The sequence below is a fragment of the Triplophysa rosa genome, linkage group LG9 (assembly GCF_024868665.1).
Source record: "Triplophysa rosa linkage group LG9, Trosa_1v2, whole genome shotgun sequence".
In the NCBI taxonomy this organism is placed as follows: Eukaryota; Metazoa; Chordata; class Actinopteri; order Cypriniformes; family Nemacheilidae; genus Triplophysa; species Triplophysa rosa.
In genome coordinates, this window is record NC_079898.1 from 19,547,175 (window position 1) to 19,570,176 (window position 23,002).

General features: G+C 38.1%; 3 protein-coding genes across 6 annotated transcripts in view; 1 reads left to right on the plus strand and 2 right to left on the minus strand.

The window, feature by feature from the left end:
• Positions 1-1,780: 1,780 nt before the first annotated feature.
• On the minus strand, positions 1,781-6,684 carry zgc:172120 (uncharacterized protein LOC799440 homolog). The gene is made up of 4 exons (XM_057341970.1): positions 6,439-6,684; positions 5,501-5,848; positions 4,946-5,221; positions 1,781-2,670 (listed from the first exon to the last, which is right to left on the minus strand). Exons 1-4 carry the CDS (start codon positions 6,476-6,478, stop codon positions 2,501-2,503), a joined length of 834 nt encoding a protein of 277 aa, XP_057197953.1. The 5' UTR covers positions 6,479-6,684; the 3' UTR covers positions 1,781-2,500.
• A 3,145-nt stretch (positions 6,685-9,829) lies between these two features.
• brf1a (BRF1 RNA polymerase III transcription initiation factor subunit a) overlaps positions 9,830-23,002 on the plus strand; it is a 33,063-nt gene continuing 19,890 nt past the window's right edge. For 2 of the 3 annotated variants that reach the window (XM_057341936.1, XM_057341933.1), the window contains exons 1-7: positions 9,830-10,029; positions 10,796-11,008; positions 12,134-12,214; positions 13,575-13,748; positions 16,064-16,095; positions 17,404-17,476; positions 21,715-21,864. In XM_057341936.1, the coding sequence (XP_057197919.1) occupies positions 10,831-11,008; positions 12,134-12,214; positions 13,575-13,748; positions 16,064-16,095; positions 17,404-17,476; positions 21,715-21,864 (688 nt within the window). In that variant the 5' untranslated portion in view covers positions 9,830-10,029; positions 10,796-10,830. Of the gene's footprint in view, positions 10,030-10,449; positions 10,530-10,795; positions 11,009-12,133; positions 12,215-13,574; positions 13,749-16,063; positions 16,096-17,403; positions 17,477-21,714; positions 21,865-23,002 lie in introns of all 3 variants that reach the window. The other variant, XM_057341934.1, reaches the window with a different exon arrangement.
• Positions 17,502-21,675, minus strand: btbd6a (BTB (POZ) domain containing 6a). Of its 2 annotated transcripts, XM_057341941.1 has the most exons (5): positions 21,146-21,675; positions 19,930-20,147; positions 19,688-19,778; positions 19,496-19,614; positions 17,502-19,175 (listed from the first exon to the last, which is right to left on the minus strand). In XM_057341941.1, the coding sequence occupies exons 2-5, from the start codon at positions 20,139-20,141 to the stop codon at positions 18,143-18,145; spliced, it is 1,455 nt and encodes a 484-aa protein (XP_057197924.1). In that variant the 5' UTR covers positions 20,142-20,147; positions 21,146-21,675; the 3' UTR covers positions 17,502-18,142. The 2 variants fall into 2 exon arrangements, with proteins under 2 accessions (XP_057197924.1, XP_057197923.1); XM_057341940.1 differs by lacking the exon at positions 21,146-21,675 and having other exon boundaries at positions 19,930-20,726.

Sequence of the window (23,002 nt, forward strand, 5' to 3'; positions counted from 1 at the left end):
ACATTGTGAAGCAGTTAAAAGTCATACAACTTGTTTGATTTGTAACGACTTCAAACATTCTCTTTCTTATCTGTAAGCTATTAAGTAATACATTGTGGGATGCTTGAATCGATTGAAGACATCACCTCTTGAATAAGATAATAATTAAAAAAATTGTATAAATAACATTGCATATTTGTCTGTAAATGTCTTTTTTATTAGCATTGAACTGAAAAACATGCATCTTATGAAGTGTATCACTAAATCTTTTTGAGTATTTAGTTTCTGCTCTACCGGATAGTCAAGAGATTTTCTCAAGAGAAGTTCACTCGTCATGTTCACCCGGGACTCCAATGGTAACGCCCTTTTTATTTTTGAAGAATTCAACAGTGCATTGCTTTGGTGTTACTAAATTTCATAGCCTACATGTCTGTGCAGGGTCTCTTTTTAAGGCAGCTGCTTTGTGTTCTGCAGTCCAGATCAGATTTTTATCTAACAAATCTTTTTCCGGCAAGGCTGAAAATGGAAGTTGCCGTTTTCTGAATAGTAAACGTCATTCTGTTTGTTCCTGTGATGATTAAACAACAAGCGAAGATGATTATACATACAATATAAACCCAAAGATGTATAAGAAAGTCAATACAGCATGGCTCTATTTACAATGATAAAGATAATTTTGTAATTCGCTTGGACTTGTTTGATATGGCAGAATGAAACATCTTACTGCTAATGATTGTGACATCATGGAGAAGATTCAAATCCGACTGAAAAGGAGCTGGTTCATATTATACTGCTGTTCAGCTTCAGCAACAGTTCGCAAAATGCTCAAAATTTGCATTTGTTAATCATTTTGATATTAAATTCATCCCATATCAAAATACTTAACAAATGATTCATTGATGGGTGGTTTTTAACTTGTACATGTCACATATGTATTTGGACATGTGTTAAATAAAAATGTGGTTTTGTGTTAAGGAATTTTAACATTTTTACAACACATTATGGCCCGGTTTCACAGACACGTTTATCTTAAGCCAGGACTATGCCTTGGTTGAATTAAGATATTTATGTTGCTTTTATAAAAATGCCCTAGAAGAATACATTACTGGTGAACATCTTGTGACAAAACAATGGCACTGATATATTTTAATATATTTTGGGGCAAGTTACATTCAGTTTAGACAGGTCTCACATTCATTTTAGTCTGGGACTAGCCTTAAGCCTGGTCTGTGAAACCGGGCCTATGAGTCATTTTGTGTTAATTTGTCTTAAATACATAAAAAGGACATACAGGAACAGGTTGAGTTAAAAGTAACATAAAATGTTGTCCTTAACAAGACACAGAGATGTGTTCAGACAGACTGTGTTGTTTTTAACAAAGATTTTAGATTTTACAGTGCAGCAGTTATATGGAATACTGTGTGAATACTTACATTATTTTCAAGTACATTTCTTTGAACTACATCACTTAAAATTATGTGTTAATTATTAACACATTGTTTGTGTTAGACTATTTACACATTATGTGTCATTTTGTATTGGTTTTGTGTTAAATAAATGAAAGGGACAAAACACATTTAAACTAACACAAAATGTCGTAGAACAACGGAGAGATGTGTGTAGTTAAGGACACCTCATTTTGTGTGTTGTCCCAGAAATAACACAGATTGTGTTGTTGTGTCTGGTAATAAAAGAGCAGATAAGCTATCTGTGGGAAATGCAACATGCATCATCCTCACCGCTATCTATTTTAATTATTTTATAATCTATTTTTTGTGGTCCATGATGCATGAAACTAAAGTAATATAAGTTCAATAAATGGTATACTTTTCAAAACGATTAGGTTAATGAATCAAAGCTGCCTCCTACAGACTTTATTGCTAAAATACAAGACAAAACAGTCAAACACACTCATCTAGAGTACAGAGGATTAAGTGGACTGTGTTTGTAGTTTTACTGCTCTGTGATCAGTCGTGGTTGCTGTCAACTGACAACACTGGTTAATTATGTGTTTGATCATGTGGAACATCACTTTTAGTCTGAACCGTTTTACTGAAGTTGTATTACTTCTTCAGTCATTATATGTGAAACGTGCCGAAGTTCAGTGAACTAGTATCCACGTCTAAGCATAGTGGCACATGGTAAATATGTTATAAAATAAATAAAAAATGTAAGGACAGGGACACTTATGAAACTTTTGAATAAATATTATAAATGATGATTTCATTAAAACATCTGCATATATGGACTTTTTAGTCATGAGCTGCTCAAACTATTTGAAGTAAATGTGTGCTTAAATCATCCTCACCCATAAAAAGTATAAAAAAGGCACAGCAGTTAATAATGGCAATAACACTTACACACACCCATAACTTTTACAGTTAAATTCTAATGTGTTTTTTTTTCAATTACATGCTCAAACCTGAGAATAATTAATTACTTAATCCATGCAGTTTGCATTCTTGATAAATGAGGAGAAGGGTGGAGTGAAAGCAAAAATGATACAAGCCCTAAACCTACATCACTCCATCAATGAAGCATGTACAAGAGCGTGGCCATTCGTTGCAGTTGAAGATCTCTGCATTTTCCGTCTCTGCAATGTTAATATAATGATGCAGATAAACAACATAATACACAACATAGCAAGTATGATAACTGCAACAGGTGCTTGATTTGTGGCAGTGACCTCATCTGAAACACAAAAAGACATTCAGTCAGAGTTTAGAGAATGCCGAAGTTGAAGTCACACTTAAGTGGATGTTAAAACATAAAGGCCCGGTTTCACAGACATGGTTTAGCTTAAACCAGGACTATGCTAGTTAGATTAAGATATTTATGTCGCTTTATAAAAATACCTTAGAAGAATACATTACTGGTGTGCATCTTGACACATATATTTTAAGATATTTTTAGGCAAGTTATATTCAGTTAATAACAGGTCACACATTCATTTTAGTCTGGGACTAGCCTTAAGTCTTGTCTGTGAAACTGGGCCAAACTGTTAATACATTCAGTCACATCGCTATAAGAGTTGGAAAGCATACACAGGAATTTCTTACCTCCACAGACAGAGTTAAACTAATGAAATGCAAGGGAATGCCTTACTATATGTTATTGAAGTCTTCACTTCTACTCAAATTCAAGTAAAAACATGCATTATGCAAGTATGCATTTTAATATAGTTTCTTGGAAAAACTCCAAGTGCTTGGGTAAAGGCATGTTTAAATAGGGTCGAAACTTAAAGGGATAGTTCACCCAAAAATAATAATTCTGTCATCATTTACTCACCCTCTTGTCATTTTAAACCTGTATGACTTTCTTTCTTCCGCAGAACACAAAAGAAGATATTCTGAAAAATGTTGTTAACATGGACCCCATTAACTTGCATTGTCCATACACTAGAAGTAAATAGGGTCCAGTGCTGTTCAGTTGGCAACTTTCTTGAAAATATCTTCTTTTGTGTTCAGGTCGAAAAGGTTTGAAATGACAAGAGGGTGAGTAAATGATGACAGAATTTTCATTTTGTATGAACTATCACCAGTTTATTTTGTTTAACTATTTGTCTTTTGTTGAAACTAGTAACTTTGTATTAGCACCTATTGTATTATTGCTCCTGTATGACATATCGCTTATTGCTCCCTGAACTTTCTGTAAGTCGCTTTGGATAAAAGCGTCTGTTAAATGACTAAATGTTAATGTTTAACAAATGCTTTCATCTAAGAGCCAATATTGAACCACAATGCCACAGTGCCATCAATGATCTATTATGCCGTGGTTAATAATTTACACTTTTATGTATCCCATTTTCAGTAAAGATCTGTTGCAACAGCATGGAATCCAGAATTACTCACTGTTTCCACAAATGAACAGGGGTGGTTGATAGCAACTAAGGTAAAGAAACCGTAAGCAAACTCTTAAGATAACAATGTAAAGTACATTTGTAGATAAAGTAAACTGTTATCTAGGGGAACTTGATATTCACAATGTCAAATGACTGTTATTTACATTTACGCATTTGGCAGACGCATTTATCCAAAGCAACTGACATTGCTTTATCCTATACATTTATACATGTGCAATCCCTGGGATCGAACCCACAACCTTGCGTTGTTAACGCAATGCTCTTACCACTGAGCTACAGGAAACAATAATTATTTTTTTCTTGTGTCCATACAATGGAAATAAATGGGGGCCAATGTTGTTTGGTTACAGACATTCTTCAAAATATCTTATTTTGTGTTCTGCAGAAGAAAGCCATACAAGTTTGAATTTGAAATAACGCGAGTGATGAACAAAAATATTTGGGGTGAGCTCAAAAATATTGTTCAACGTGCTTGACTAATTCCCATTTGTTGCTGTTCATCTTTCAGCCTTTTAGAATGGAATGAGATGAGATGGATGAGAACTGCCTGGTTACTAACAAAAAATGACACAAACTCTCAGCTATGCACTTTCATTAGTTCCCCAACTGTTGAAGCTTAGTCATACACAATAATCAATGGAACCATTGTTTCTTCTTTCTAAACGTTAAGTTTTGACAAGTACACTTTAATAACCAAACTATGAGCAAATACAGATAATACATGTTAATCTAGGAAAATGAATAAACAATCACTTTAGACAAGTAAAACTAATGCACAACATATTTAAATGTCATGCCTCTAACCCAGTGGTCACCAACCCTGCTCCTGGAGATCGACCGTCCTGAAGATTTCAGCTCTAACCCCAATCAAACACACCTGAACTATCTAATCAAGGTGTTCAGGTTTGCTTGATAATTACAGACAGGTGTGCTGAAGCAGGGTTGGAGCTGCAGTCTGCAGGTCGGTTGATCTCCAGGAACAGGGTTGGTGACCACTGCTCTAACCTCTCACACACACATTAAAACATCTTTCTGCAAAACCTGTTAAGAATGAATGATCTGTTATGTGATCTGTGATGATCAGTACAAAGAAAAAATCTTTACCATAGATGAGGATCACAGGCCTCTCAAGGTTCTGGTTGAGGAGGTGGTTCTTCAGTGTAAATGTAACATTAACCATTGGCCTCTGGGTTACATAGCTGCTCCTTATGAAATACAGTCCATCTTCTGTCAGATCGATGAGCTCCAGTTGATGGGTGAGATTTTCACCCTGCTTACTTAGCCAGTTCACCTCAGGTTTGGGGAATCCTTCCGTCTCAAACTTCACTATGAATGCTGAGGAGTTTATATGGATGCTTAACCTGGGCTCAGAATATAGAGCTGAAAAAGACAAACAAATCTGGTCATGTCAGATTGTATGGATTATTAAGATTATATGCATTACTCTGCATCAGTTACACAAAATTGTAAGTTGATGACAGTGGAAATCATGATTTCACCAAAAACAGCAACTGTACTAATAATAAGTGAAGAACTAATAATAGCAAAGCATATATACAAGGAAAATACAAAAGTCAGACAATGTTATTTTTTGGTAGTAGAAAAGGAGGATTGTACAACACAATTTCCAGGTTTTTGCTGTGTTCTTCATGAACATACCTCCATAAGTCAACTCTACCAAGGCTCTTGCGCTTCCCTGTGAATTGGTCACTATGCACAAGTACCCGCCTGTATCGTTTGGGCTGACTTCCGTTATTTGTAAAGAGGCATTTCCTTTAGCAAGCTCTGATTTATACAGGAATGTCCGACTGCGGTATACCGGGCTCTGCCAATCCAACTGGTCCTTTTGATAATAGAAACTGTGGACGACCTGTACATCTTCCTGCCGTTGCCAGGTAACCACCAAGTTTGAGAGATCGGGATCTGGTGTGAACCTACAGCCAAGTATAGCTGGACGACCGCGAATGGCCTTCAGTTGTTTATCAGGGGCAGTCACCTCAAAGGGGGCTAGAAATGAGATGTTTTCAAAATATCAAGAGTCACTTGTTTCAGATTTTTAAGACTTTTGAATAGAAACACACACACAAAGTTTTTCTAAAGGGTGCAGAATTTCGTTACATTGTATTGTGGTGACTCAGGTTTCAGCTTTTTTTCATGTACCTCTAATCTCCTGTAATTTTATCCAGGAAGAACAGAACATCTGATAGGACTGGCACTATATAAAAAATCTCTTGTAACTGTCCTTAAGCTCAGTTTATTACGTAAGTAATAAGAGTCTTTACGAATTACGAGTCTTTCATTTCACATCTATTATGAACACTGCCATACACTTCTACAAATAATGCTTAATTTGCTCGCCCATGTTTTTAAATAGTCATCAAGCTCCCATAGTATACAGATGATCCATTCTTTAAATCTGACATGATCTGCTGTAGGCCTATTACATTTGAAATGATGAACCTCAAAACTCTTAAAAATTATCACAATTTTATATACCAGAGATCACATTTATATTACTTTCACATGCAAAACATTAAACTTCATAAAAAAGTTGGATGAACTATCACACAATACATTTTGTCAGAAATATGGCTTACCCACTAGATCAGCCACGACGAAAGGAAAGAGCCAAAGCATTTTCCCAGTGAATTCAGGAGCATGGTTTATATAATGAAACAATTCATAGGTAGGTCAATCCAAAGGCATATTGCATTTCTTGTTGTTTATAGAACTGTAAGACTATTATCAACGTTTAATTAATAACGTCCAATAAAGGAGCTGCCATTGCACTTCTATTAAGCAAAAAACTATCAAGTACACGCATACTGCCTGCTGCTCACAGAGTGCATAGCTACGCACTACGTGTGGCGCCGCCCATGTACGTCTTATTGGTTGGAGGCAAGGTTATTCAATATTTAAATAGGCTTTGCGGCGTCCTATAAACAAGCATGTGTTTACTATTTTCTAAGAAAAACGGTACTGTTGTTTTGGAAGAAAGACAGCAATGATGACACATTTGCTGTTGCTGGTTGATCTATCCTTTATTTAAACTATAGTATATAACAGTAATAATATGAAACATACAATGAAGTACAGTAGAATCCAAGGCATAACAGTCAAACACAACCATCTAAAATACAGAGGATCGCACAAAACAGTGAATGTAGTTTCACTGTTCTGTGGTCATTTGTGGTTGTACCTTCCACAGTGACCGCTACTGTAAACATTACAAGATTATCTGGCTGGACGTTACTGTTTAGCCTGAACTACAGCTAGATCACACCTCAGCAGTTTTTACCAAAGTTCCAATTGTATCATTTCTTTAGCATGTGAAATATGTAAAAGTTTAGTGCATTATCTATATACAATATTTCTTTGTTCTGATGAACACAGAGAAAGATATTTGGAAGAACGCTTATAACCAGACAGATTTTGCCCCCCATTGACTCCCATAGTAGGAAAAATTATTTGACACAAAAGAAGACATTTTCAAGAATGTAAGACAACAAACAGTTTTGGGGCACTTTTAACTACCATTGTACTTTTTCCTACTATGGTAGTCAATGGGCGGCGGGGGGCGGGGCATGGGGGGGGTTGGGTTCATCAGAACAAAGAAATTTATACAGATTTGGAACAACTCGAAGGTGAGTAAATTAAGAAAGAATTTTAATTTTTTGGGTGAAGTATCCCTTTAAGGGCCGTGGACACTGTTTTGAATTGTTTTTAGTTATACTTTAATATTGTGAGAAACATAATCGAAGAGGGTTTGAAATATCGTTCCAGCAGCAAGAAACAGTGAGCAAACGGGAGAATGATTTTGTGCCTATTTAGGAAGATACCACAATGAAGCACTCATCGATTGACTGCAGTGTTCTGTATTCTGGACGAGGTGTAAATGTTCAAAAAGTGTAAGAAGGTGAAGTTCTCAAGAAGTTGTCCGTTTCATACACATGCAGCAATGCCTTTAATTTGATGCGTGCAGCGAGTAGCCAGTGGAGAAAGATGAAGTGGCGTGGGAAATAGTCGTCTGGAAGACTTGTTGAGCATTCTGACCCATTTGTAATGGTTTGATTGTGAAGATCAACAATGTTAACAAAATTACGTCAATAAACAGTAAGCCTATGCAACCCATGCAGAGGACAATAAGTGCAACAGTCTCTCGATTTGTGGCTGTGCCCCTCTTCTGCAAATAAAAAAAACCTGTGGCATTAAAAAATCACTATATAAATGGACTGTAATTCCAGCATAGGTTTAAAGCAATGTAACGAAAAAAAAAGATTGTTAAAAATGGAATTGTGATGTAAAGAGAAAATCTTTACCATAGATGAGGATCACAGGTCTCTCAAAGTTCTGGTTGAGGAGGTGGTTCTTCAGTGTAAATGTTACATTAACCATTGGTCTCTAGGCTTCATAGCTGCTTTTTATGAAATACAGTCCATCTTCTGTGTGCTCGATGAGCTCCAGGTGATGGGTGAGAGATTTTCAGAGTACAGAGCTAAGAAAAAGACACACACACACACGCACACACACACACGCGCACACACACACACACACACACGCACAGCACACACACACGCACAACACGCACGCACGCACGCACGCACGCACAGGGCGTGTAAGAGAAAGCTTTATATATGTAATAAATTGTTACCTTTTTTGTTTACTTGTATAAATGTTTTTTTTATTATTATTTGCCATACAGAGGTTTCATCTTGATCATTCTCTGTAAAGCAGAAGTGTATGTAAAGCATGACTCTGGGAACCCTGGAATCATGATCTGGCACCAGCCAAATTGTAATAACACTAATAAACAGCAAATCAGCGACTTAAACAGAAAGATGAATATCTTTGACAAATTTTATGGTATTGGGGTGTTCTGCATGAGCATACCTCTTTAAGTCTAGGCTCTTCCACTTCCCTGTGCATTGGTCACTGTACACATGTACCTGCCTGTATCCTTTGGGCTCACTGCTTTTAGTTGTAAAGAGGCATTTCCTTTTTCATTTAAATAATAAGGTCCGATTGCGGTACATTGCTATCTGCTGATTCAATTGGTCCTTTTGATAATAGAAACTGTGGACGACCTGTGAATCCTCCTGTTGCAGCCAAATCACCACCAGCTACAGCTCAGTATAACTGGACAACCCCGAATGACCATCGGTTAATGACAATGAGTTTTAATATTTCTTTCTTTGATTTAACCCTCGTGCTATACAGAATGCAGCATCCAGTTTATTTCATTCACCTGCTGGACAAAAAGCATACTACAAGACGCTATTTATACACCATGATGAAAACAAAAAAGTGCTATAAAAACTATAAAACTCATTACTAGCCCTTATTATATACTATGCTTATTATTATTCATTATTTTATTGTTTTAATAAATATCAAATTGGAAAAAACAATATGACAAAATGTTTTATGCCAGGGGTAAGAAATACATTATATCTTCTGAAAAGATTAAAGCTTACTAACAAATCAGTATAACATTTAACATCCAAAACAAAACCACTGAAACATTTACACTTACGAATATAATATTTAGCCTTATTATTATGTTACGTCATATTCAATTGTTGGACTTGATGCGGCGCCACAAGATCCGACCGGCGGATGACATCAAAGTACCGCGAGAGCGATTCGAAAAACCTTAAAGAGTTTGCTTTCGAATCGCTCTCGCGGTACTTTGATGTAATTTGCGTGTCGGATCTTGCGGCGCCGCATCATCAAGTCGTACAAGCGGCTCTGCGTCAGTGGTAAACCTTTCGGGTCATACTATAACGCAGCGTTGTTAAGGGGAGGGCTGCTGTAAACTCAGGCTCTTAAGTCACCGAGCTAAAACATTTCATACGTATATTATTAGGCCTATAATTATGTTTAATAAAACATTAAACAACAACATTGTTTCCAATGCGGCAACATTATTCTAAAACTATTAACGTTAACCCCCCCCTCACGTTGGTATAATCCGTATTGCATGCTGAAGTACACATGTGCTGTTTTTCATAGAGTAACAGGATCCAAAATCTGCCGGCTTGTCATGTAAAACTACACATCACATATTTTCGGGTGCATCGTAAATGTTAGTCATAAACACCGTATAACGTCTAAGAATAAAGTACAAACGGTTTTTATTAAGGCAAACAGGAACAGAAAGGCCCGTTAAACGGCTGAGACGCCGGCAGGTAAGTCTGCGCTTGTTTATCTTCCAGCTAGCCACATTACGTTTTCTTTGTAATCTGTATAATGAACTTGGCAGACCTCAGACATTCGCACAGATTTGTATCGTTATTCAAAATATGAAAAGAAAGTGCAGAGTTGGTTGTAATGTAAGCACATCGCCACGTTTCAAACTGACTTCAGTTACTGACCGCACAGCAGTGATTAGAAGACAACAGCTTGCTTCAGATTTTATATGTCGTGTCAATCTAGAAGTTCCGATGTGTTTAATAAACGTCCTATCAGAATCTGTACCTGTGGGGTTTGCAACGTGGGCAACTTTGCATGTGCACTTTCGGTCCTAAAAGAGGCGCTGTTGCCCTACTTTTATATAAAATGAAATATTGAGTTCATACCTGTGGTACATCTTATTTCATCCTAAACAGTTTGCAATAACACGCTGAAATGTGAAGCGGGTCTCTACTGCTTTCTGTTGGCGTGTGCCCTAAAAAAATATAGCAAAAAGGTAAATATGTGTCCAAAATACCTGTGTTCAGAAAATATGTCCCATGGTGTTTTTTGTAGATTTTAGTAAATTTGCCTTCATACAAAGATTGAGTTATCAAACAGAGAACAAGGCAATATTAGTGCCATTGGATAGTTTTTTTTTCATTTGTTAAATACATTTTCACCATTTCAGTGATTTTCACAATGAGTCAATGAGAACAGTCTTGGTTAACCTGAGCTACATGCATAATTTGATGTCCTCTCATGTTTTTTGCATGCTTTCAGAGAACATTCCTTGTGTTAACTGATAAGTCGAGACCATGAGGAGGTGTAAGAACTGTGGGGGCACAGACATTGATGTGGACCAGGCACGAGGAGTTGCTGTTTGCATGGGCTGCGGCTCTGTGCTGGAGGACAACATCATTGTTTCTGAGGTGTCTTTTGTGGAGAACAGCGGCGGAGGCTCGTCTGCTGTCGGGCAGTTTGTCTCTGGCGACTGTAAGTAGCTGTTTATTTTCATAATATGAGAAATGATTTTGCTTCTTAATTGTTTTAATGTTTTATATGAGGAATAATTACTGTGAGCTTAGAAAAAAGTTGGCTAACTTTTTTATTAGGGTGTTCCTGAAAGGTTCATAATAAAGAAGCAGATGAATTATTTACACTACAGTAGAAATGTATTTGTGGAGTTGTCTCAAATCCTATGAGCCTGGAACAACCTCTTTCAACAGTGTTCTTTTTTGGAAATGTTCATGTATTTGTTTTTGGAAAGGCATGATTTCTAATCAATACAGAATCTGGAATAAGTTCAGCCACTTTAATACATTTCTTAAGAAGATAGTTTACACAAAAATGAAAGTTGTTTCATCATTTCCTCACCCTTATGTTTTTGCAAACCTGTATGATTTTGTTTTTCCTGCAGAACATAAAAGAGATTTTGACGAATGTTGGTAACCAAACAACATTGGCCCCCTTGACTTCAACTGCATGAACACAAAACCATTAATCATTTTTCATAAAATCTTCTTTTGTGTTCCACAGAAGAGAAAGAGTCATAGTCAGGTTTGAATGACGCGAGAATGAATATATGATGACAGCATTTTTATTTTGGGGCGAACTATCCCTTTAACTACAGTACTGTCTTTAACCACCAGAGGGCTGTCAAGTTCTTAATGTAGTCAATGGAGGAAGTGGCAGTTAAAAAATGAGAATTTCTTTAGAGGCAACTGGAAATTAGTGCTACAGTGCATTGTCTTGTTTTATCTGGTCTATCAGTGTTTCTATTCAATGTTTTCATTTATAAAAAGGACATTAAGGATTTAATGTAAATCAATGAAATACGTGCTGACTCAGAGATCACCAATTAGGCTTACAAAACCATATTCACGTCCATTTCACATTTGGCACATTATATTTGTTTACAACTCAGTCCTAATTTACATGTATGCATTTGGCAGACGCTTTTATCCAAAGTGACTTACATTGCATTGTATTATACATTTGTTTCTGACTATGTGCAATCCCCTGGGATCAAACCCATGACCTTGGCATTGCTAGTGCCATGCTCTATCCACTGAGCCACAGGAAAGCACAGAAAAACATTTTTGTTTGTTTGTGTCTCAGCGGCTGGAAATGCGCCATCATTGGGAGGGAACTTCCACACTGGAGTGGGGAGGGAGTCCAGAGCTGCCACACTGCAGAATGGTGAGGGGTGCATGCATATATGATCATCATAGAGCTGCCACGTTAAATTATTCCTTTTCCTACATCACTTCATGTCTGTTTTTGCATCTAATAAGAACATGCCCAGACCAGAGGTTCTCAAACTGGGGTCGCCAATATGCATCCAGGGGGCCACAGATTTTGTGGCATTTTATGAAAGATAGAAATTTATTATAGATCTTATGCAATCAAACATAAAAAAATTGAGTTCACCAACTTAAAGAATTGATGTTCCAGCATTGTATAACTGAATATGTTTTTGGTTTAATTAAAATTACAAGTTTAAGATTATAAATCTTTAATGGAGGGGGGGCACAAAGCGATGCACCCTACACAAAGGGGGCCCAACAATTAAAAAGTTTGAGAACCACTGGCCTAGGCTAAAGGGTCAGCATAAAATTAAATATTTCATATATTTAAGTATAAAGCCATAAGGGTGTCAAAAGAATTTGGCAACTTTCAGCATCACGGATTATGTAGTTTTAGATGTGGCAACTCAATTCTGTATTGTTATGTATTTCAGTAAATAGCATGATTGCGCAAGCATTCTAAAGTATTGGCTTATGTGTATTTCCTTTAGTACAAAGACAAATTATTTGGAAAAAGACAGAATGTGTTATGTAATTTAAGTGTGTGTGTGTTAAAGCCAGATGGTACTGGTTTTTTTAAAGAGGATTTTCTCACTATTAAACTTGAGGAGTCATAAGGTGTGGTGGGTTTATGTGCGTTTGTGTAGTACCGATGAATCAGTTTAGTCAGACAAGCATATGCTCCGTGTGTCCTGTGGTCTGGGAAAATGAAGAGGTCACTTTATTGTGTGTGGGAATGTATGTGTGTGAATAACAGCCTTATGTCTGCATCAAGATTTATACTATCTGTGTGTGGTGACCGAACAAAGGAGTCTCTGTGAGTATGTATAAACTGACCTGCTTTCTGCTAAAAGATGCTCCCCCCCATTCTGATATCCTTGTGTATGCCTCTCAAACAGCTCCACTACAGCAGGTGCTGATATAGAAAGTAGAACAGATGTTTACTAACATATATTTATTATCAGAAACACATATACATTTTAAACGTTATATTTAGAAATCCTGATTTAAATATAAGCTCTTTTAAACACATTATATATACGTATATTAATGCAAAGTGCTTTAAATATCCTTGTTGGTTTGACTTTTTATAAATGCTTTTCTTGACTTTTTTTGTATGAATTTTCCAATCACTAGTGTGCTCCAAGGGTCTGACCTTGAGTTCGCTCCATGAAAATGAACACACATAAAATGTACTGTGACAGATAACTAACTAATACAGACTAACTGCTGTTTCAATGTGTTTTGTTTAGCCAAACGCCAGATAAACCATCTTGGTCATCAGCTCCAAATGAACAAGCACTGTCTGGACACAGCGTTCAACTTTTATAAGATGGCACTCTGCAGACATTTGACCAGGGGCCGCAAATCGTCTCATGTCATTGCAGCCTGCCTCTACCTCGTCTGCCGTACAGAGGGCACACCTCGTATCCTTAGACGCATAAGGTTTGTCCATGAGAATGTGGAAGACTCTTATTGCAAACACGGGTAGTGGACCAAGGCACTTAAAGTAGAATTAAAAATTAAAAGGCTTTATTAAATCATGGCTTACAGAGATTTAAGAAAACCACACAGTGATGTGTTACAACTAAAAAGCCTTCATCAAATTTAATATAAATTGTTGTCTGAATAAACAGTTTTAATTATGACTATCGTTTATAATTTCAGAATGAAAACTGCAATGTTAGGTCATGTGGCAACAGTGTAGCATACTATAGATATTTTTATTCATATTTAGTGTTTTACTATGTGTGGTTGTATACTAATAGATTTCCATCTTGTACACTGTAAATCTTGATTAATCTGTCATTTTTTAGTTGAGGATAAAGCTTTTAATTTGCATAATCTTGGATGCTAATGTGAAAAGAGGTGTTCAGGGAGAGAATGTACTAATCAGAAGAAGAAAAAAAGGAAGAAAAATAGAGATGCTCTGCCTTGAGATATAACTGAGTCAGATGGCATTACATGAAAAGGAAATGAATGGGGTACAGAAAAAGAAAAGTTATGCAGAAGGGGTCCTCTGTGGTAGAAGGAAGGGTGAGTCAGCCATCTTGAGATCGTCTCCTTATGCGCATATGTCTACATTCCACGCCTCACACAGCGACTGACGCTTAGTCATAAAGCCTTGCTTCTCCCGTGTGTGTGAACACTCATGCTTATTTTTGTAATGATTAACCTAGACTCGCACTCAGTTCAACACTGGTTGTTATCTTTAGTGTGTATGTTTTTTGAGTAATCAGCATCCTGTTTAGTCTTTTATTTCTGAGACTGTAGCTTGTTTAAAATTAGGCTTTTCCATGGTGTTTAAAAAAAGAGTCAGGAAAGGCAAGGTGCGTCTCTCAGGAGACTGCATTAGGCCTGGGTTGAACCTTAATGCAGATGTGAGTTGTCCACCAGAACACTGGTTTTTTATGTCTTGAGTTGAATTCATGAACTGTACAGAGATGTTTTTTCATTATACTGAATGGGACGAATGTTAGACCTGGCAGTTGAAAGTGTTTTGACACATTGAGTCTTTACTTACCCCTAAATGTATGTGAAATGAGAAAGTAAAGAAATAATGAAAAAATACTTTAGTATAACATGTTAATTAGCAATTTAAAAACTACACTTCACCCAAAAATGAAAATTCTGTCATCATTTGCACACCCTTATCGTCTATGATTTGGAAAACAAATGGAGATATAGCATGTCCCATAATGTCAAGAACTTTAGCTGTTACTAGTTCCTGTTTATTTTTATTGACCTTTTTGTGAATTTGACGTGTAGAAAATAAAAATATTTTTTCTTGAGAAATAATAGAGGCTGACAGTTTATGTCTTTCCATCTTTCAGAGATTATGTAAGGAACATGTTCAGTCAGACGTCTGGTAGGTTTACATAAGAGCTCATGAGAGAGCTTCCACTTTTTGCCCAGGAGGGTAAGGGGTGTGGGTGGATGTGAGAGAGAGAATAAAGCTTTTTTTTGGTCTCAATTCCCAATGGACAGAGTAATTTTAGACAACCCGGCATTATTGTCCATTATTTTTTGTATACAAACTGAGCCTGTGGATTATTGTGGCAGGTCCCAGTTTTTCCATCTTGCAATTCCTTTTGTAGGGTTTACTGTAAGTACATGGATTTTAACACTCAGAGAATTCTTCTTTCTTTAATACCACACAGGTTGTACATCTAGGACTGTTTTTAAAGTTATTAGGGAAACCAGCTCTTTTTTATATATGTGAAATTCCTCCCAGGAGTGTTCTGGCCCAGATGCACCAAAATAAATCTGTAATTTGACAGCCAACTATAATCCCACAATTTAGGATTATCTCTCTTTGTTGTCATGGTGACTGTTAATCCCATAATAATGCTTTTAATTAGGATGTTTTTAGTACACTTTGAACTGATTGGACAGATGTGTTGGTCTCCATGGACACAGAGTACTCGGTTGCTAGGAGACGGGTAATTCCAGAGTTCAGGAGGTGGCGGTTCAGTGGTGCTCTGTGCAGAGAGGGAAAATGTCAAGCAAATAATCCAAATCTGACCCAAATCTCATTCATTTCAAGGTGGTTGAAAAACAGATGCCATTTCCTTGTTCTCGCTATCTCTGTGTGTTTGTGATCATCTGTGTAATGATGCTTTCTAATAATATCTGTGGTCCTAGATGACGCCTTATGGCACCTTAGACATCACAAACCAAGAAATAGTAAACGTATTACATAAGCAATACTGTATGTATGATATCCTCAACGCACTTCCAGACATGCTGCTGGACCTGAGTGACTTGCTGCAGGTAAAACCATCTTTTTTTACAATATCCATGCCGCACAGACCATATTGTGGCTGGAAAGCTTGTATCACTATATTTCATAGTATTTTTACATGAAACATTAATATTGGTCACCCTTCATGTTTGTCTCTGTGTTTTGAAAATATTTAACTAGTTAAAAGTATTAAGTTGTCAGTTTTGACAACACAGGTTTGAATAAAAAACAAAAACACTTTTTCCATTTCCTGGAATTAAGGTTTTGGCGATACAAGGTTTTTGCTGGACGACAACAATACTCACCTTTGTATCTGTGTGTGCATTGTGGATTATGTATGTATACCTTGGAGTCCAAAAATCTGATCTGGGATTTATGTTTTAATTTTGGCATGGCAATATAGCTGTTGTTCTCTGCATATTTGGGACAATTAGCAGTTTTGGAAAAATGTGAGAATATCAACAAAACAACATTCTTTTAGCCAAGCTTCTTAAACATTCGTAAATCAAACATGTTGTCAGCAAAAGGCAACACTAAATTCATAACTTGGTGTTCATGTTTTTATTTTATTTTAATAATTTGGGTTAAATTATAGATTTTCAGTCTCTGCAGTCGGGGACCCTACTGTATACAAAGTTCGTGTTTGAGTGTGTGAAAGCAGCTTTCTTCCAGCTGGTGTGACCGTTTTATATTTTTACCCTCCCAGCTGGCCTATAAAATCTCCCTGCCTCACACGTTAGCACACAGACCTTGTCCACTGCGTTTTTTGAGTCATTAGGGGATTTTACCAGAGAAAGGACCCATAAATTCCTTAGCTCTCCCCCAGACAGAGGAGCTCTTTTTGAGGCATAAGGCTGCCACCTCCCCTCTCAGGTCAGGAGTGTGTGAGGGCCATCCCACTTTTCAGCGGTCATGACCTCTGACATCAACTAAAAAAGATTTCTCTTTAAAGCCGTGGGGCCCAGATGGAAGGAATAGGGTTTCTGTGTTTGTGTGTAGATGTATTTTTTAATACAAATACATTAAAACAATTAAATGATATTTTAATGATATATTTTGTTTTTTTGTGGTACATCCCCTAAGTATGAGAAAGACAGACGTAGTGTTTGTGAGAAAGTCAGGACTGCTGGTATAGATCCAAACCCCAGCGCTTTGAACTTTGCAACCTTCAGCATCTGTTCAAATAGCGTTACGACCATGGCTTTCTGTCTGTCTGTTCATCATCATTGCTCTTTTGCTTTTATGTCCCTTCTCTTTGTCCTTCTTTCCCTCTCTTTCTAAGCTTCCACAAAATTATGCCCATCTTTATTACCCATTCTTTTCCCCCCTTTTTCTAGGTGAATGTTTACATTTTGGGAAAAACCTTCCTTGTTTTAGCCAGAGAGCTGTGCATCAACGCACCTGCTATTGGTAAGTGAGAAATATCACAAACAACATGTCAGTTTCACATTTACAATTAGAGCTTTTTACATAGTGATGTATGAGACTATGAGTGTAATGCCACTTTTAATACACAGAGGGGGCTCTGTTACTGTAAATTAAGCTTTACTTGCAGACAGATTGTGCAACTCTGGTGTTCAGACACAATGTAATTTTTAAGATTCTTATGGTCAATTTGAAGTCTCAAAACAGCAATATTATAAATAAACAGTATAACAAATTATATTACAGCCATATAGCAGACAAAAGAAAATGTAATACTGATGAATAGAAGATAAATGTTTTATGGTTTTCAGTGTTCTTCATGTCACTTGACATCAAGTTGTCAACAGATAACATTTAAATAACAAGACAGATAAAGCTGCCTAGGTTCAAGTGCAAAATGCCCATTCTTTACATGGGCAGATTATGAATAATTAGAAATAAAATAATATTAAATAGAAGTTGTATGCTTTAAACAATGTTTAGCAAATAAATAGCATTGAAGAGCATTCCTTTGTGTGAAACATAAATGAAGTCTGACCAAAGGAAACCTTCCCTCCTCCACCAGATATTTCTTGCAGCTACATTATGAGAAAAGGCATTAATTCCAGACGGTAATCTACCCGCTGTCTCTTCTTTAGCAGATCAGAGTACTCAAGCATAAAATATCAATTCTGGAATTTGTCCCCCTTGGACCCCTGTTCCATTGGTACTGTCAGAGGAACATTGAAACTGGAAGGTGACTTTCCCACACTGGACTTCTGTCATCCCTTCCTGTCCAAAATAACTCAGCTCGCTCCCATCGAGAACAGCGCTAACGGTGTGGAACGCATCTTGCTCCACCTGTACTGGGTGCTCGAACCACACAGGGAATGTTGAGCTAGAACCGTCAGACACAAACTTGGTCAGGTTTTGAGCCAAAAGCACTCCCTGTCTCTTGAGTTCAATTCTAACGCTATATTCTGCTTTCCCTCCGCTGGATCCATACAGTCCGAGTCCAGCGATGAACACATGTTTGTCCACGGCAAACTGGATGCTGTCACAGCGTCCGCGATAGCGCCACTGGTTGCTGCGGTAGGCGGAGGATTGAAACCGATGACAGTGTTGCGGCGTCAGCCCCTTTCTGGGCGTAACTGGAAATCCGAGCGACGGTTTTGTCGCAGCTGTGTACCAGAGAAAGATGCTGTGCGTCTCCTCAAGGGTTAAAATGTTTGACTGTGCTGCACCATCTGCAAATTCCTGTAAGGTCATGGAAGGCAGGCGCACGAGATGCAGCGCCTTTCCCAGCACGGATCGCTGGTTCTGCAGCGTGGGGCTCAAGCTTTGCCTTCGACATTCTGCATCGGCCCATCCTAGAACCGCCTGGAAGATTACAGCCTCCTTCACGTTTAGCGTCTCCCTTTGTAGGATGCTCTCCAGCGTGGGTAGGTCAATCTCAGACAATCCCTCGGAACGGAGTGCAAGCTCTGCCTGGGCATCGATCACTTCCCAACACCTCTGCGTGAGATCCGGCTCTTCGAACAGACGACTCTGAGACAGCAGCACGCATGCGTTTCGTGCCTCTAGGCTCGTCTCGAGAAAGCCCACACACGCTCGAGCCAGCGCAGACACCAGGTATTTCTTGGCAACATAGAGGGTAGCCAACACTGTGTCGGCGGACAGTTCGATCTCATCACTGTACATGTATCTAATAAAGAAGAGGAAAGAAGCGGTAAGGAAACAATAGTTTCAGATTAGTTATATTCTTTCAGCACGACTGAAAAGTAGCTATTTAACCAAAGCTATTTAACAGATAAACAGGCAGTCATACCCTTTCATTGCATTGCTACCGCTTTAAATAGTGTCTTCCTCCCAGGGAAAAAAGTACAACATTCGCAATCCAATAAACAACTGTAATAGCTCTATATAAGAAGGCAGTTCCTTGCCTTGGTGGACCCATCTGTGCTGCCTGGCATGAAAGCTGAGTTGCCCTGTCATTAATGCCCGGATGTGATTAGTGAGTCTTACTTGAGTAGGATGAGAAACGCAGCGGGCTCCACATCTGGAATATGGATATCAGAGTCCCCTTCTGCGAGATCCCCATAAAACATGGCACAGAAAACGGAGCTCCCGACTGCCAGCACATACTGGGGAAGAGAAATGTCCCGTCAATCTTTAATCCTAAAGGATCTAATAAGAGAGATGTGGATGTGGACTTACCTTGTGTGCCGGAAGCCTCTCCGACTGTCCGGGTGGACCAACAATGAAATGAACGTCTGCCATGTGTTCGTTATTGAACATGAGTGCATTTCTGAGTAAAATTAAAACGAAATGTAAATAATTAGAATAAACGTTAAAATAATGCATAATGTAAATAATTAAATTAGTAGATCATTTCTAATAGCAAATGTTACTGTAAAAGAAACAACATAATGTAGTACTTCTCGTTGTTTTTGACTTGCCTTTCGCGTAATGTCGGATGCACGGACTGCCAGGTGGGAATCTCCACATTGTTGTTGTTGATATTTTGCTCTGTCGTCGGTGTCGTGGCTACAGTCGTGGTGGTCTGCGCTACCGGCTCCACGTTCCTCTTTTTCTCGGACAGGCTAAGCATCACGGTCCCGTTCTTAGGCACCGAGGCATGATCGTTCACGGAGTATAGTTCCGCTGCCATCCTTTTCTTGAGGGAAATAGTTAAGACGTTATAGCACACAGGCAGTCTTCCCGGGTGCTTGCTTGCCCTTTTCAACTTTTTAAGCGTTTCGGGGAGCAGGAGTAGAAAAGTAACGCATTTCATGATCCGGCCATGATGGGACAGTTTGCATTCCGGCGCAGCGGGCATCAGAACCAACACGAGTTGACCGAAATACCAATAAAAATCAACAACGCTGTTTTTCAGAAACAACCGTGGTCCTTGTTATTCCTGAATATCGCGCGTCTTATGTGGAAACAAAACGGTATAAACATTTGGTATTTCGCCGACCATTTCGGGAGATCACCTTTTCTTGAATCCCATCCTGTCTGATCATAAACCGAAATATCCTGGTGAAATCGCCTTAATAGCACACAACTAATCACAAATAAAGTGTATGTGCCGATGTATTATCAAATAATGGTCAAGCAGACCTTTTCTCTGCTGCAACCACGCGAAATGAAGTTTGACTGAGTTTATTTTGAGGTCCCTCTGTCTTTCTTTCTCTCTCTCTCGCTCTCTCTCTCTCTGACGTCAGGGGCGGAGGGTTGTCCCTCCATCATCTTGTTCCCTCTATGGTTCTCTGTGGACTACTGTATGTAGGCATTAAGGCTTTTTCTTTTCTGCATGTTTATTTGTACTGTACGTCTCGAAGTCAAATTAAAATCAGGTCTGGCAGATCAAATGAGATCGTACGTTTGGCGGTTAGTAACCCTAAGTATTAATACTCGCTATTCAGTTTAATTTAGGAGCAAAACACAAATGAAAATGCGATTTATGTAATATAGTAAAGTATTTTAGTAATATATAACTAAAATATGTCTTGTTTAATAATACTGAGGGAATGTTATTGTTTGTGCTAAACGTTAATCTGCGCGCTGCAGATTCCGTCACAAACTCAGTTGCGCTTTGTTAACGTAATATTAACGTCACGACGTAACTGTACCGGAGCAACGTGATAGATGAATGATAATGCGCGCTCTTACCTCAAACGAGTCCAGAACTCAAAGCGTTGTCCAAGTTATATTTATCCGGCTTCATGTCAGTAGACGAGGGCTGGACTTGGATCGGAAAAATTGCTGCGCACAACTGATTTCCAATAAAATCCTAACGCAGCATGATCTCTCCCTCCCTCCCGCTTTCTCTCTCTCTGTCTGTTTTTCCCCAAAGACACCACAGACAAATATAAGCGGCTTATAGTGAACATATGTAGTGTAGATTATATGGAAGATGTGCTCATTCTTTGTTAGAGCTAACTTTTGCGTCGCTCTTTAGATGTTTAATAACGGGCGTTCTTGACACATCTGAATCGGATTTATTATTGCCAGTAATATTAAAATTCACTAATTGTGTTTGAACTGCCCACAAATTGGTGATGATGAGCCACAGTAACTTAATAGTCTGCAATCATGATTCCTGTGTAACTTGTGTGACTTATGATGAGTAACTTTAGACTTGTCAGACAGATTTGACACTCAGTTGAGCATTCTAAAAACTGAAAATTTAGTAGATATGCTTTGTCTGTCTTTGTAATTGAGATTTTTGTTCGGTACAGATCCGTGCCTTTATATCCCGCGTTTTTCGCAAATGCTGGAATTTGGAGAGAAGAGTCATGATGTTTCCATGACGGCATTGCGTCTCTTGCAGAGGATGAAGAGAGACTGGATGCACACGGGACGGAGACCTTCAGGCCTCTGCGGAGCAGGTAACCATGGCAACCCTCCCCTAACGGTGCAACCTCTTTAATGATGTGAGCTAGTGAAGGGTTGCTTTGTTACATGCACAAAAGCACACACGCCATCACGGAGAGATCCTCAGTTCAATTCTCTTAAATTGGAATTCATACTCCATGTATCTCCTCTAACTAAAACTCTAACTAACTAAAAGTTTTGTACCTGTTGTAGTATGTAGTTGATATTGAACATGTGCTAAAATCAAACTCCTCGTTTTCACCTATGGGTGCCGCATAATGATGTGTAATTAGATCAGGTCATGCATTTCTAAGCTGCTTTAACATCACACGTAACTGCTGATAAAAGAGAATATCTGAAAAGTGTCTTCTTACAATCAGCGAGGTCCCATCATTTGTTGCATTGCGAAGTGTAATTGTGTAAGAAATGCAATGCAATTCATTTCTGATGCAGTGTCATCAATAGCAGTTTTATTTCCATGCCACACTTTCAGTCCTTTGTAAACTTCAAGGCAGAGTTTCTCTCTGTACGGTAATTAAGCTTTTAGAATAACTGACTCCTCTTGCCTCTCAGCTTGGGTTTCTCTGCCCCCCTTCACTGCAAAAACCTGAATAATTAATCTGCCATTAATCTTTTAGGAGCAGCGCTGAGAAAAGAGGAAGCTTGAGTCTTAAAGAGTTTGTTTCGCAGCGAGTGATCAGAGGCTTGAGAGAGACAGACAGACTGACAGAGGAAGAAAGCGAGAAAGACCCAGAATAAAGACAAACAGAGAGGACTGCATGTGATGAAAGCCTCAATCTTGAATAGCACTTGTGTTGTAGCTGTAATGTTGAAATGGTTCTTTGATTTCAAGAAAGACTAAAAACTTTTTTTTTGCCACTGTATACCACAAGATCCTGAGCCCAAGATATCTCTCATTTAACTTATTGAAAGATAATTTTATCAAATTAATGAAGCAGACAGTTCGACATGTTCAGGTTAAAGTATTTTTTCCTAATGCAGTCTTTTGAAGTATATACCATCCATAAGGGTTTAGGAAACTGGCAGTGAATCGTGATGTTTAAACCTAGTTTGTGTGTAAAGTCAAGGTGCAAACTCGTTTACAACCAATTTGACTTCTTAATAGGTTGCGTTGCTTAATGAAACTGGATA